The 16,464-nt window shown below is 37.9% G+C and overlaps 1 protein-coding gene across 11 annotated transcripts in view; it reads right to left on the bottom strand.

Annotated features, from left to right (window-relative positions):
- Positions 1–8,877: 8,877 nt before the first annotated feature.
- GAB1 (GRB2 associated binding protein 1) overlaps positions 8,878–16,464 on the bottom strand; it is a 98,049-nt gene continuing 90,462 nt past the window's right edge. For 8 of the 11 annotated variants that reach the window (XM_061354132.1, XM_061354127.1, XM_061354129.1 and 5 more), the window contains 4 exons: positions 14,492–14,585; positions 14,010–14,133; positions 11,036–11,158; positions 8,878–10,788 (listed from right to left, as the gene is read on the bottom strand). In XM_061354132.1, coding sequence (XP_061210116.1) covers positions 10,630–10,788; positions 11,036–11,158; positions 14,010–14,133; positions 14,492–14,585 — 500 coding nt within the window. In that variant the 3' untranslated portion in view covers positions 8,878–10,629. Of the gene's footprint in view, positions 10,789–11,035; positions 11,159–11,754; positions 11,831–14,009; positions 14,134–14,491; positions 14,586–16,464 lie in introns of those variants that run through there. The other 3 variants (XM_061354128.1, XM_061354133.1, XM_061354135.1) reach the window with 2 other exon arrangements.

The following is a 16,464-nucleotide window of genomic DNA, read 5'->3' as shown; positions in this document are numbered from 1 at the left end:
CATCTTTTATAATCAGAATAAAATTGCCAGGTAAGATACGGCTTAGTGGAGAAGATGAGACAAGTTAATAAGGGAAGAAGGGAGGAAACCACCACGTTCATTCAAATCTCACTAATCCTTGGCCAACTTTCCCCCTAGTTTATATGCTGAGCATGATGCTATATGGTCTGACATATACCTTTGGTCAGTTGGGGTCAACTGTTCTGGCTGTCTCCCCTCCCAGCTTTGTGTCACCCCCAGCCTACTCACTAGTGGGGTAGTTTGAGAAGGCCTTGACCCTGTGTAAGCCCTGCTCAGCAGTCACAAAAATACCCCTGTGTTACCAGCACTGTTCCCAGCACTCATCCAAAACATAATTCCATACCAGCTACTATGAAGAAAATTAAATCTATCCCAGCCAAAACCAACACTTGAAGTTGCCATGGACGCTGTATCACTGCAAGCAAGCAGTATCACTAGGAGTCAACTCCTATATCAGTTTTGGACAAGCTATTTTCAAGTGAAGAGAACCATGCTATGGAACAGCAGAAAGTTACCAAAATCTCCACCATGCTCAGAGGATAAGGCTCAGCTAGAGGCAAAAAATCCCAAACTGTTATACTTCTAACAAGGACAGGGGCAAGTATAATAATAATAATAGTAAAAAAAAAAAAAAATCTTGCCAAAGGTGGAAAGTGAGACTAAAGGTTATAAATTTCTTAAAGTCCTAACAGCAGGGCAGATGACTATGTCAAGAAAAACCCAAAACCAACAAACAACAAAAAACCCTCCAACAAACAAATTCCCAAAACCAAATAAGAAACCCCAGCCAAAACAGGAACAAGGACTTTTCAAGTTAACATGAACATGCTCACAAACACACGAAACTGTAACAGTCCATACAGAGCCCAAATATGGAGACCTTAAATTAAAAGCAATCAACAGCGTAAAGCAGCTCATGATAGAGGTTACTAATATGCTAAAGAACAACATACGGTCAAATACACAGTAAGGAAAAAAATCCTCCCTCAGCCAGTACTAAATTGTAGAAACAACTAATTATTAACATGTTTATGAAGTTAGTAAAGAACAGTTTAATTACAGAGTTTTGTCAAATCTCTCAGGCAACACGTCTTTCCATTCAATTTTGTTGCTCAGTTGTGTAATCACAACTTCAATTAATATTCTTTAGATGACTTCTTGCTAAACAAGAAACACCAGAAGTAAGAGCAACTCTAAATGATACTATTAGTTGTGCAGCAATCACACTAATAAGCATTGCTGTACGTGTATCAACACTATAAATCTTCCCAAATTTTGGGAAATGGAAGGAATGAAATAAGAGTTGTTTGTGGTCACACCATTAGACAAATGGCAGTCATTTGGACTCAAGAAGGTACGAGATGGGAGAGAGCCTGGTTTGCACTCAGATCTTGGGGGGTTGTGTTGTTCTTCGAAGTTTAGCTTAAAACACAAAAGTAAAATACTACAGAGGTGAAATTAAATACTGACAGTTCTTCTGTCAGCCCCTCACAATGCTGACATTGAGCTAGACTATCCAAAGGGAATTACCATCAGGCCTACTTGAAAGCCATCTCTTTTCTGTCACCATCATTTTTCTTCCAGTCTTAATAGTGCTGCAGGCAACAGGTGGTATATATACACACAGACTCAAACCAGCCATCAGAATCATGCTATGTCTGGTTAAAAACAAGCAAACAAAAAAATCCAAACAAAAACCAAACCAAAATAAAGAAAACCTGTGCCCCTCAGCAAAGGTATAGCTTTATCATAATCGAGAATCATTGATTTTCACTGTAAAACCAAACAAAAACTTCACACAGAAAATGAACACATGCAAAAGATTCCATATATTAATTTCAGTAGATTTGTTAATGCAACAAAACATTTTAGAGTTTACCACATACAAATGTATAAACTTCTATCCATGTGCTCTTTAAATGTTGTGTACTGTGGAGATGACATTCAGATTACAGTGTAACCATCCTAGCAAAGTTGCAACTCCATACAAAATAAACAGCACCTGCAGTGTTTTAACAAACTGTAATAAGCATTTGTAAGCCTACCATGTTTTAGGTCTATCTTCAAAAAGCAGTCTACAAAAATAGTGGTATGCATTTTCTGCACAACCACAAACCAGTGAACATTTGGTAGCAGCAACACATCCAGATAGCATGTCAGACTCTGCTTGCGCCCAGTTTAAAACAAGCCTTTTCGTCAATAAAATTTACCCATGCAAAAAACATACCCCATGTAGTGCCAACTGCTGATACTTGTTACAGAAATCTTCAGGTATGAAGATCGGCTGAGAAAGTTGGGACTGTTCAGCCTGGAGAAGAGAAGGCTGCGTGCAGGCCTCATAGCAGCCTTCCAGTATCCGAAGGGGGCCTATAGGGATGCTGGGGAGGGACTCTTCATTAGGGACTGAAGTGATAGGACAAGGGGTAATGGGTTAAAACTTAAACAGGGGAAGTTTAGATTGGATATAAGGAGGAAATTCTTTCCTGTTAGGGTGGTGAGGCACTGGAATAGGTTGCCCAAGGAGGTTGTGAATGCTCCGTCCCTGGCAGTGTTCAAGGCCAGGTTGGACGAGGCCTTGGGTGATATGGTTTAGAGCGAGGTGTCCCTGCCCATGGCAGGGGGGTTGGGATTTGATGATCTTAAGGTCCTTTCCAACCCTAACTATTCTATGATTCTGTGATTCTTTAACAAGCAGCACTCTCAGAGAAGAAACCCAGAATATAAAAAAAAAGAAAATGCTTTTAGGTTTTATTTGCATGCTGCTGTGACTGAAAGACTCAGCCAAAATGCAGCAATGTATTGGGTTTTTTCCTATGAAAAAATGCAATATCTACCCCTACTTTTCTGTAACTGTATCTACATTCTACAGATCAGAATACATAGGACATACAGAGGCTTCCAATACAGTTGTTATTGCAAAGAGTGTATTCTTACGTGTGCTGTAGACTGTGCTTGCTTTGTGCTACACATTTTCCAAGTCCTTGGTATCAGACATGAATACACATTTTGTATTACTCACTTCTTTTAAGTTACCAGTTTGTACACATCATCTGAATTCCTTTCTGCATTAGTGATTATTCTGAATAACAGAGATTATTTGGTAAGAAAACTTCTTCTCACTTATGAAAAACAGAGCAGCTATTATAAATTAGTTTTCAAAACTCCTTTAATGAAAGAGAATACTTGGGGGAAAAAGAAAGCCAAAAAGACACAGGAAATCATAGTAATACTTCACCAAAGAACTAAGTGTCTTATGGAAAATATAAGAGCTTCTATTCAGATCATCATGATGCAGGGAAAATAAAAACTATTAAGAGAATAAAAAAAAAATCTGAGACTGTGTGGCCAGAACTGATAGTTTTAGAGAAGCACCCGGCCAGAAGGGAGTCAGCCAAACAGTTATTTCATCAGCCCTGAGCAGAAATCCCCAGCCAACATAACTGAGAGTGATCTGAAGGGATGCTTTCTGAAGGAAACAGAAAAGGTCTGCATGGTTGTGGTTCACCTGAAGATAGTCACTTATAAATAGAAAATACTAAATAAAGATATATACTTGAAATAAAGTTGTAGGGATTTTTTTTTTAAAGGGCTGAGGGGTTATTTTATGTTTTGTTTAAGCAAAATTTCGTCCCAGTTTATGGAACTGCAACTGCTTGCTTCATTTAAAGTTTCCAACTTCCTACACAATGCACCTACTAAAAGAGAACCTAAAGTAAAATTTTAGAACTAGCAAATGGAAATTTATCCCTGAACTTTTATGCAAGTACATCTTGACAAAAAATGGTTGAAACTGTTAAGGAATCTGTGTGCCCTGTCACACACTACAAGGGGCACTATCACAAAAGTAGGTCCAGAATAAGCTTCCACAAAAACAGGTTGAAGACCAGACTGGACCATAAACCAGTACCTGTTCACCTTCTTGCCAAACACTTCCAAGGGGACTGTATCCCAGGGGAGCTTGAATGGCTGGCTCACCAACTAATTTTTAAGCACAGCGTTTTTCCAGAGCTTGTTGGAACCTCTGACATTGTCCACAGAATTTCTGTCCCCACTTCTAAACTGAGCACTGAAATCGGGTAGCTGCACTCTATCATGTAACAAGGGGAAGGGAGCTCACTGCAAGGCAGATCAGAGGCTAAAACCTGGGCCTCATCAGCTTATTTTCTTTTAATTTTTAACTTATTTTCAAAAGTTCTCTGAGGGCCAAGTCTACTCCTTCCTCCTTAAGCTGTCAAGTGAACAGAACTAACGGTAAACATGTCTTCAGAATCATCATTTATGCAGGGAAAAAAAATAGTTACAACACAAAGAGTATTTTTATAATTTAGATCCTAAACTTATATTTACATACCTGAGTAGAAATGAGATTATTCTGAAAAAGTTCTTGGAACTTTTACTTACTTAAACAGGATACACCAGTGCCTTGAATATTAAAGTCTGCTCCTCAGAAGATCAGACTTGCATGCTTGTGGATCTCACAACCCTGTTACACTGAATGCCTTTTGAAAATGCTGCCCCATGCCTGACTAGAGATTATGGAGCCTCACTCTGAGCACAACATTCTGGTCTCAACTGTGATTAATTAAAAAAACCAACCAAACCTAAGTATGTACATCATGATTTATATGTATTATTATGAAATCAACCTCAGCAGAGGGTTGAATCATGATTTTAATGCAATTAACTCTAAACACAAAATGAGGTACTCCAGCAGGCTAGTCTGAAGCATCTCCAAAGCTCCCAGGCCAGCATCCTTTGCCACTAACAGGTAACAGGGGTGGGGATGGGGGGGAAATCCTAAACAAACATTTCAGTAAGCCTGTGCTGCTTACAAGCAATTCCACAGCACAAGTGCAGAGCAACAAGTAGTGATTCCTTTCTCTATATTCCCTGAAAAAAAGCATAAAAATACAAAATCTAACATAAAGTCTGTTAGGAATTCGGGAAACATAATGCATAACTGTACTTTTCTCCTATTCTGGCCACCTGATTAAAAATGTAGTAAAGACAACTTTCAGCTGCCCAGTTGTATTTACTCGTGTTTCAGTATCAATGATTAGCTTTCCAGATACCAACATATTTTTTGTAAATAGGGTTTTAGAGTACAAATCTGTACTTTACCCGTAGCTTTAAGTATTGCTCCTTGGATATGTAGTTAGTGACACTGTTAGATTATACAGGTAGTCACTGGGCACACTACACCTAGGTCAAAAACAGCTCAGCAATCCTGTGATGTCTACACCTAAGCTAGAATAAAATGTTGAGATGCCCTACTGCAAGCCTTTTATTTTTCCAAATCAAAAGCATTTTATTTTGTACTTAAAAAGTGTTCAGTCTGTTCTGGTTCCACTTTGTACTGCACCTTTTAAGTATCTTCAGAAGACTGAATTTCCACACCCTCTCCCAAAGTGCAATCAAGTCTTGGTATCCTGTGCAAGCCCCACATACACACACTAGCACCTAGCACCATCCAAAGAGAATCTCAAACAGCATTTAATAAACTCATAATAGTAGGATTAGCCTCTGAAAATTGATGAGAGACATTTTCTTATTGTTCCATTGCAGGTAAGACCTACCAGGACAAGGCTTGGCAACAATGGTGGATCCCATAAGAATCTTCAAAAGTGGATGACGATGATTATTACAAATACTGACCTTGTAACTGCAAGAAAATTTTGAGAGTCTCCATTTTAACTTGGTATTTTATGTTTTGAAATATATAGGTTTTTGTCTTATTCTCTTTTACGATAGTAAACTAAACCATTTCAAAATTAATAAATTTTTCTAACATTTACTTTTTGCTCTTCAGCACAAAAGTAAACAGCAGTGGCCCATGCCTTGTGGTTTAGAAACTGGAAAATAATTCTACTGGTTTACTAAATTAGGCATCACAGCAAAATACTTATTTTGCATTTACCAAAATGTTTAGTGCTTATGACATCATGTGTGTAGACACTGCAGAGTACAAAACTGTACACTTCAGCCGATTTGTTTCTTACAAAGATGATAAAGCTAAGATTGTCCCTTTCAAATAAAACATGAACATTTTAAAGACCATTTAAAAAGAAAACCATTGGCATCAGAATAGTCTCTATCTAACACGAAGGGAAAAAACCTTTCAACTAATCATGCATGCAGTACCTGCTATTCTCCCACTTTTGTTACTGAAAATTAACATCAAGAACCATAAACATATACTAGGAAACTTTCGGTGTCAAAGACATTGTTCACATACCTCTCAAGCACCTTTTCTCTTTTGTCTCTATCTGCACCTCCTGAGGTTGAGACCCACACTTTTTCAGATAGAACAAAAAGCCAGTCAAACCCCTCACAACTTTGTACTTGGTCCATCTACAACCAATGAAGACAGGCTTTTGTGAAACACTGATTACACTAACTGCTGGACAAACAGAAGCAGCTGCAAGAAACAGAGAGGACAATCTCCAAACTTAAGTTAATTTGTGGATAGTGCTCAGCTTAAGAGCTGCAAGTGTGAAATATCCAAACAGATTAAGGGATGTTAGTTCTTTCTAAAATTGCACACTGATGTTGTATGGCAACACCTTTTCCTTGAACAAATAAATAACCTTTGGCTTTTTATCACATAAAGCTCTATAGTAAAGAAGGAAATACAAGGTGTGTCCAGGGCTGATGAGTTTCCAAAGTATTTTTGCAAGACAACTATATCTATATTCTATATTTATCTATACATAGAATGCTCCACCCCTGACAGTGTTCAAGGCCAGGTTGTGAAACTGATGTGGCCTATCCTGTACAGAGGGGTTGTACAAGGGGGTACTGCTTAAGTTATAGCTTCTTTGACAAGCTCAGCAAATGCCTTATCAGGCAGGACCAGGACAGAACCTCCTAATGAAGAGAATAGCTCATTAAATCAGCTGGATATAGACCAGACCCATCCAGCTCCTAAAGAGCATGCGTGAGGACCACGTTCAAGCCTGAGGAAGACTCGTTTACTTCATCTGAAGACCCCTGCCTAAGACAACCAGGAGGCACTGCACATGCGTGGAGAGCCTTTTAGCTCATTATAATACGAAGCGGGGATAGAATATAAATATGTATAGGCGTATTGTGCAACGTAATACATATGTATGACTTTACAGGATAAATGTAGAAGGAAAACGGCACTGAGGCGCACATGCCTTTTGGAGGACCAATCCCCCGTGCACCTTCAGCTGAATAAAGCATACCTACTTTACAACTTCAACGAGTTGTGAAGTCTATTCTGCTATCAGGTTGGACGAAGCCTTGGGTAAGATGGTTTCGTGTGAGGTGTCCTTGCCCATGGCAGGGGGGTTGGAAATAGATGATCTTAAGGTCCTTTCCAACCCTAACTATTCTATGATTCTATGATTCTATGAAAAGCAGTTTTTAAAGTGGAGGTCATTTAAAGTGGAGGTCAGTTCTATATAGACTGCCTGCTGCAGTCAGTAACAGTAAGCTAAAATTTGATTGTGATAAAAATCTTGCTTAACGCACAGTGCAACGTGAAAGCTACAGAGCTGCCCATCACTCCCTATTTAGCTACACAGAGCAATGTATTCTAAATTACTTCATTAAAATGGCAAGACAGCAATCGCCCTGTACACCCTATGTGTGGCAGTATGTCACAACTGCCATATGTGGACAGATTTTCAATTCCTTTTTTACCTCATTACAAATCTCAGTAAAGTAAAAAAGACTAACGATAACATTTTTGTCTTTTCATCCTTTTTAGTGGCACTTTACAAATCCTTAGCAGAACAGAACAGCTGTGTTTACACCTGCACACTTCATGAAGCTACGGTGTGTGAAAGTGTGGCCATTAGTTACCAGATAACATGTTATTCCAATTATGGCATGAAGTGATACCAAACCATCTTTAGAATCCGTCTTAGTGCACAAGGAAATAAGTTTTTCTTTTTGATTTTTGTGAACACGGTTTTGTGTATTTGTGAAAGATTTATTACACATATATATCTGCAGTTAAAAATTACTCTTGTTCATGACAAGACTGACATACTGGTAGCATCCTGTTTTAGTGAAATAAGAACTTACCTGTTTGAAGAACACCTGACAAACAATGCTCACAAACCACTCCTGTATCGATACCTATACTGGAGTTTCCACCAGCACCCATTCCACCATCAACTAGAGTGTCTGCACAAAGGTAGTAACTGAAGGTTACACAGGGCTAACAGTAATCAAGCTTGAGAGAGTGAAGAAACAGGAGTCTGAAATATTCCAAGATAATTTTACTCCTTGGGTGCACACATGAGCACAGGAGTCCACACTATGGATGCTTCTTCTCGGTGGGAAGCACCAAAACAATTATGTAAAATAAACAGCAAAGTGATTATCTAACCACATCTGCTAATGAATTGCAGGCACCTCAGCAGTGGAGGGCACTGCTGTCATTACACTGCTAACATGCATAAAGCCAGTGTCCTAAAAGAGAACTGTCATGACATTAGTTACTACTACTCACCATGCCTAATGGGTGCTTCAATGGTCACATCACTGAAGAAGAGTTCGTTATTGGACAGGAAGACTGTCAAAGCAGAGCTGAGCTACAACTCCAGACTCTCTACAGATTTGAGCTACTTCTGATTGAGCCATCAAGGCCCCTGGCTCACATTACTTCTTCTGGTTCCCAGAAGACTAGGAATTCAGATTATTTAGCTGTCCAGTGCAGAGTTTTAAATTGGATTTTCATTAGGAGCACTCTTTTAGCTGTAGGTATTTTTTGAGAGGTACTAAGAAGTAATCTATAATTTTGAAAAGTGTGGTTAGTGTCCAGGCACCTTCATAGATGCACTAACGTTGGTTTGTGTTTCACAGGACAGAGTTTACACATCAAAACTGAACAACATGATTTATTTAAAATTCACTTCAAAATGCATTGTGTTTAGTTTCTTTCTTAAAATGAACATTCAAAGCATCAGAATATTACTAATTTAGAAAGAACCTTTGTTAAGAATAAGGTAATTTACATACTGTAGATTGTGGCTGTGAGGGAAGAGAAACAACCAGTTGTAGATTAGGCACAGTACTAAAGGCCAACATGCTGGAAAACAGCACAGCTCTATGCTCAACTTTTAAATCATCTGGACAAAATAAAACACCTGGGCAGGAAAATAAAATCAACCACTTACTTGAGGGTGTTTGTGTAAAAAAAAAAAAAAAAAGAAAAAAAAAGTGTTAGTAAGTTTTCTATCTAGACCTAACTCATTCACGTATTCAAAGACCTCTGTCTTCTTCCAAATAACAAGTGTTTCTAAACCAAGGCAGATTATTATTTGGAACTGGCATAGTAAAATAAAGGATCACAGTATACAGAGCTTAAAATCCTGTACCAGGAAAGAGGAACAAATGATTTACAAGGGGATCATTTAAGTATATTATCTAATTTTAAAAACAGAGATATAAAACATCAGTTGCATAGGGATTTAAATATAAGGCCAAGCAGGAGATTAAAGTAAAACAGAGATCATGAGAAGGGCACTATGGTGTCAAAACATAGTTTTTCCATTTGAATTAATGTCTAATTAAAAAATCACAGTATTTTGCTAGTACTACAAACAGTGATGTCAAACTGTCCCATTAATCTTGAACTGAAAACTGACATTAGAACTTCTAGATAGTACAAAACTAAAGCTTATTGTCTAAACCTGATCAGTGTATTAGCACAACAGTGCTTGGTACGTACCTGATTTATATACTCTACCTTCTGTAAATAATATAAAGGTTATTTCTTGTTAATAAGTGTGAGATCACAATATTACTGCATGCCATCAGTGGTTTGCAGGCTTACTTGATATTTAATTATTCAGTCTTTAAAAGTGTAAGATCCCACCCTGCAGAATCTTCACCTATTGAACACAGAACACTGTCATTAATAAAATACAATGGAAGTTCCACCACTAACAACTAACATGTAAGCCAGGATTGTAGGTCTAAACCCAGCACAGTTCATTATTATTAACTCACAGCAATTTTTGTTAGGAAGGTAACCTGCAGACTTCCAATAATCTTGCGTGTATTAAATAGAAACAAGTACGTAACTAACGGTCATCTCTTGGCATTTCAAGTAGATTATTCAATTGTGAAAGTACTTCCGCAAAATTGACTTTAAGTTGTTAAAAAGAAGTTCAAATATTAATTTCTGTATCTACATGTAGCTTAATTAACCTAAAATTGCAAGGAAAAGTAGTGTAAGGAAAAAAAATAATTCTCCTGATGAATTAGGCATTAAGATACACTAACTGGGAATACCTGAACCAACATTGTAACTGAAAAAGTGCATAAACATAGTAATACTACAAAAAAAAATGTGTTAACTACAGAACAAAAGGCTTTCTGAAAACTAAGTGATGCTATTTTACATGTTATTTACAAGTTGCCATTTTTCCAGAAACCACAGAGCTGATTTATGATCTTAAAATTCCTTCCATATATTGAAAGTGTCCTTTGGCTTCCATCCTATTCAGTCAAGAACCTATTCACACACCACTGAATCAGGTCCCGTACAAGTCGAACAACACTGCCACTGTGGTTCTGTAATTCTTCAAAATTCACTCCTTTCTGTTCTTTGAAGAAAAAGGAGTATTTTCATTTCACGCTCTTCGTAGGTGTTTCAGATTCTGTAGACTGTCTCCCATCAGTCCATGCTTCTCTTGTGCTCTTCAGTGCTAGTGTTTTCTGCTGGTCGACTACAACGTAATCAACTCTCTCATCTGCCACACTGCTGCCTGAGCCACTGCTCTTTTTCTAGGAAAGGAAAGAGAAAAAAAAAAATGTATGTTACAATGAATGAACAATAAAAATGAGTAGATGTCCCAAACAGATGTAGAACAAGCACATGTTTCTCTAAAAGGTCCAACACAGGCTCTCCGCTTGACTATTTGACAAACTAGTTAAGATGATCTTGCTGGAGGTTCCCTCCTTCCCAGCAACTACCTGTGAAGAAGTTTTAAACTCTTGATAGCAGAAATGCAAGAGTTGAAGATTTGCTTACCTTACGAGGTGGGGTAGATTTTCCCGAATCTAGGTCCAGATCTAAATACTCTACTTGTTTATCTCCTTTAGGTTTTACCATAGGGCTACTTCCTCCATCAAGACTATTGCTTCCAAACAAATTCTGAAATTATAATATGAATAACTTCAGCTACAAATGTACATGTTAATGGTCCACACTATCAAACAGGCTTATTATAAACTGCCAAAATACTAAAGGTTAAAGAACTGACTGAGAGGTCTTGCAATCAGTGAAACCATGCAAATTTCACTGACATTGTGTAACAAAGGGATATATTTTAAGCCAAAAGTGGGACAGAACTGAAAGCCAAAAGGAGGGAAAACCCCCCAAACCACCCCCCCGAAATTTAAGGTTGCCACCAAACCAATCTGTGCCTTCCACGTAATGCCCCTTTGATACCATGAAATAAGAATGGAGTGTGTTTTGCTCTTTTTTAATGAAGTTGTTACATCTCAAATTTAGCATTACTTAATTACAAACTCTTTATTGCTTTAATCTGCTGTTAAATAGTGGCAAAACCTCAAATGAAGCCTTTACATTTAATTGAAAGACCACGATTAAGCTGAAAATCAGAAAGTATCTGTTAATTGGTAAGACCAAAAGATTAAAGCTTTGGTATTTTTGTGTCCAGCTGCCTGAACTGAAGTTGCATTATATATACCTAAAATTTCAATTAGCCCAGACTTTTACAACCTCACCTCCTCTGTCCTCTCCCAGCCTGATCCCTCCCTCTTAACAGGTGTTATAGGAACAGTACAATAGAAGGACTCTTCTCTAAAAGATAAAGAAAAAAAAAAAGGAAGACAGAGGGCAGCAGTCAGCAAAAAATGAAGAGGAAGGAAGAAGGAAAGACAGAAGGGCAAGGCTGACAGCAACTTGAAAGAAAAAGCAGAATAAAAAAGCAGAATATTGCTGATTTTATTAAATAAAACAGAAGTATGACATGTCCAAACCAGATGCTTCAAAGCTGATGATAGAAGATGCAAATGCATGGCCTCCATTCTAAGATGCAGTTGGAACCAATAAAAATTTCTAAAGCATCTATGTAATTGTCACATTTTAAAACAAAGACTTGAGATATCTGGAAATGTTCAGGCTCTCTAGGAAACAAAATATTTTATGGGTTAAAGCTTAATGGGCTGGGATTTTTAAATTACAGTTATTCATTAGATCTGTATCGTCCAACTCTTTTACTTGCAAGTGGTAACAAGGACAAACACAAACAACCGAGACAAAGTTCATTTTTGTTGCCCAAATTCTCTAACCAGATTTCTGCATATTTAACATACAAAATCAGGTTCTGTATCAAAGTTTCCAGCAGAACTAAAAAAAGCTATTACTCTTAACACAAAAAATCTGTTATTTCAAACAAATTAGACAAGGCAGAACATAGGCATTAGAAAACAGAAACTTTATACGTAAATGAAAATGAAAGGAAATCTATAAAACAATCTTAAAAAATGAACGGTGCAAGCAAACAGAAGATATTAATGACAGGTTGTCTGAGCTGTGATATTAATTATACCACCTTGGCACTGAAGTTAACCCCCTGAGATGGCACTGTAAGAATCAACTGAAATCCCCAATTTGAACTCTGATTCTGCTGCAGGGAGAACTGGGGGCACAGGCAATTCTAAACCTTTGGGTCAAATTGGATGTTTCTTGCATCTGTTACCCGTTACTTACCAAGCCCCTTGCAAGAGAGGGTCTAAGTTTTTACATCATCAATTCCCCACTGCTGAAGCACACTTCACCTGAAAGCATGCTTGCACTGCTGGCAGGTAGGACATCATACAAAGCACCAGCCAGGATGCTCTGCAAGGTCCTGAGCTTGCACCGAGTCAGAGCTGCCACAGAGGAGTCAGCAGGAGGGGGCTGCTCAGGGTGACCCTAAAAGGCAGCATTCCAGAGGCAGCAGTGGTGAGCTGGAGAGGAGGGAGACTGGAGGAGAACAGGGAGGGTATCCAGAGCAGCAGGGAATGGGGAAGCAAGCAGCACTGCGAGAGGAGGAGAGTCCAGGGTGTAGTGAAATGGGCTAGCACATGCCATATAAGGCAGCAGACAAAGGAACAGAACAAAAGAGGTGCTAGGCAGGCCCTCCACAAAGAAGGTCTTTTATAATGCTTTAAAGATGAGAAATGCTGCTGTATTCCCTAATAAGAGCCCAAGACTTAAAAATGTGGTGAATGCATTGGACTATACGGAACAAAAAGCTGAACTCAAGTACCATTTTTTTCTCCAGTGCTTTATGGGTCTTCTGGACCACACCTCCATTTAAGTCTAGATCTACTTTTACTCTCTCAATTTAAAATACTATTATTGCTTGTTCTTCTCTCTCTCCTTCCCCCCCCAAACCAACAGCACACATCATCAACTAGCTCATCACTTGCATATCTGAAACTTTATTGTCTGAGAAAATTTTCCCACAAAGGGGAATACAGGTATTCACTACAAAAATCCCCCTTCTATCCTCCTTTCTGAAAGAAGCCTAATAAAAATATATATTGCTCAGGTTTTATAGAAAGTGAAAAACAAATATAGACCCTTTTTCCCTCTGTTCCTTCCACGTTTCTTGGAAGATGTCCTTTTAATAAAGGCTTTTAAGCATGTCTCAAGAGATCCCGAATCAGTTAATTTCCCATCATGTCATAATACTGAACTGGTGCATAGGCCAGGACAAGCAATTACAAAGAGGAAGAGGAACAAAAGTCACACACTGAATTGTTTTGTACAACAGATACATACACTAACCATTCTCTTTATATATTATTGTGCTCCTCTTCAGTGAAATCTTATTAAAAGATTTTTTCTACAGTTTTTCTACAGACGTTTTATTACTATTTTGATCTAGAAGTATAAAGGGAGTGATGTTGAGTAGGAGGATCTGTGTTTGCATGATTTAAAGATAAGGACTGCACAGGAAGAGAGTAGTTAAGATGTAGATGTTACATACTGGGTCTTCAGTGGACTGATTTGGATTCATGGATACATAATTCTCTTCACTGTCGTGCGAGTCACTGCTGGAAGTTGTGCTATGAACTGAATCCGGTCTGGGAGACATGGGAAACCTGGAGGAGCTAATTACCAGGAATTATTTTACAAACAATACATCTTGAATATCTTAAACCTCCTGGTAAACAACAAAAATAAGCATATTAGAGCTGAAATTTTCATTCAAGTTTACTAGAGCATCACATTCTTTGGTTATACACAGCACCTTCTTTAATATTACAAAACAGAAATTCATATGGATGATTTTTGTTTCAATGCATGTGAGCATATATACATATACACACACATATACACACACACTTCCAAAGGAAACCTCAATTTGTATTACAAGGACCAAAAATATAATATAGATGTACATACATTTATTAACATTCTAGTCAATGAAAACAATTACTCCAAATGAGGAAAAGTCAAGAAACTTACTCTCGTGCAAAGCTTCTGGTGATGGGAGATCTAACTGGAGCTTGTAGTTCTTCCCATTCAGGCAGAGGTTTTATTTCTAGAGGAGCTGGTTTTGCTACATGAGAAACAGACAATCTTAAACCACAGAACATTCCTAAACAAACATGTATTTAATGACTTTTCAAAGCCTAAATAAAGAAGAAAAATTACTATTTTCTAAATAGTAAATGCTATTTAGGAAAAGAAGACACTGTTCAGCGCTCAGAAAGCCATGACGTATTAACTTACATTTTTAATCTTTCCAGGTACTGAAAAGCAATATAATTAGAACCCCCCCACACAATTTAAAAATTTTTCTAGATACATGTAGTAATTCTGTTGAAAAGAGACTCTGAAAATGGCAGGATCATGTTCTATCTTTACTTTGCCATGATGACTTGTTGAACTGACATAGGGCTGATGGACTATTTAAGTAGAGCCAACTCTAGGTACTTTTTTTGGCTCATGGACAATTAGTATGCAATCTCTGCCCTCACTGCATGCATGTTCCCTTTCTGATGAGGTTTCACTGCTCAGTGTGGGCAAAATCTGCAGCTAAGACTAAGTTTGCAAAAGAAAGACATGAACCAAAACCAAGATTCAATACCAAGAGGTGCTTGGCTTGCTTCAGTACTTATTAATAGTCGAACAGAGAAGTGGTGTGTTTGTGCCACCCATGACAGCTCACATTATTCTAGAAGAGGTGCCACTTTTAAATTCCATTTTCAGAACAGAACCACCAATAGAGTATTAAGAATAGAGTATTAGTGAGAAACGCATTATCCCCCCTTGCAGCTTGTATGTTTCAACCCTCTTAAATTTTAGGGGGTAAAAAAAAAAGGATTTCTTATGAGGGGAAAATAATAATAATAATCAAAATAATACAAAAATCACACAGTCAAACTGATGTCACAATTTGAATCTCAACCTCATCCTCCCTACAACTGTTTTTAGAAAATAAAATGCAATGTCATCATAATAACGTGCCTTCCTCTCCTTGCCCCCCCATCAGTTTTTATCAGCAGATTTACTAAGATCAAATGTCAGGCATGTAGTTCATGTGGAGTAACAGCTGTCAGAAGTGACCACACGAGGAACTGAGAGAAATCAGTTGCTTAATCAGTGTGGTTGTCTCACAAGGAAAAAGCAGAACTGTACTCATACTTTCATTATATTCACTCTTCAAGATTGAGTTTATTAAAAAGTCAGTTATCATATATTGAACATAAGGACTCTTGATTTCAAATTTTCTGGATAAGTATCAGTCCTTACCCCTAACAGTTTTCTCCTTTTCTCTGTTAAGAAGTTACAATTACACACTCAAAGCACATCAAGCCTACTCCAGCAATTCTGCCACTTTAACTTACTTGCTCATAAAAAGCTGTCACCACGGACTCAAAAGAAGAACTACAACTCATCTATCTCACGATATAAGGTATCATGAGTGGCAGAACTGAACCTGATGTAGGAAAGACGATATTAAAGCATGAGTGACATAAAAATGATCAGCTTGGCTCAAGTCCTCTGTAAAGGCCTAAGACTACCTGGCTGGGTATAAACAGCAGGTAAGGTAGTGCTCCAGAAGAAATAGCGAGGACTTTGTTCAAAGCCCACTGAAAACAGGAGAAATATTTCATCTAGTTGCAATGGGCTTTAGCAACCAAAGGTTATGACCAGTGACACATCTGTGAGATTTTTATCATTACTTGTAATCTCCTCTACGTTTTGTGACTATGTAAGGCACCAACTTGGTCTGATGGGCTTTACGGAAGGTGCTAATTGCAATGCTCATTAAGATGCATAAATAAATCTCTCTACTAGTAAATGCTTAGAGGATCAGTATTTTCCTTTATTTGTGTTTACCCAACAGTAAGAGACCCAAGTAAACTGTGTTTTCAGGTTATTGCCTAACAAAAGTTATTTCAAGCAACTTACAGGTAAGTCATACATACTTG

The sequence above is a fragment of the Neopsephotus bourkii genome, unplaced genomic scaffold, assembly GCF_033783945.1.
Source record: "Neopsephotus bourkii isolate Nb327-2 ecotype Australia unplaced genomic scaffold, CSIRO-AGI_Nbou_v1 NB_718, whole genome shotgun sequence".
Classification (NCBI taxonomy): domain Eukaryota; kingdom Metazoa; phylum Chordata; class Aves; order Psittaciformes; family Psittacidae; genus Neopsephotus; species Neopsephotus bourkii.
Note: the sequence above shows the minus strand (reverse complement) of the source record. Positions and strands in the feature narration are given on the sequence as shown.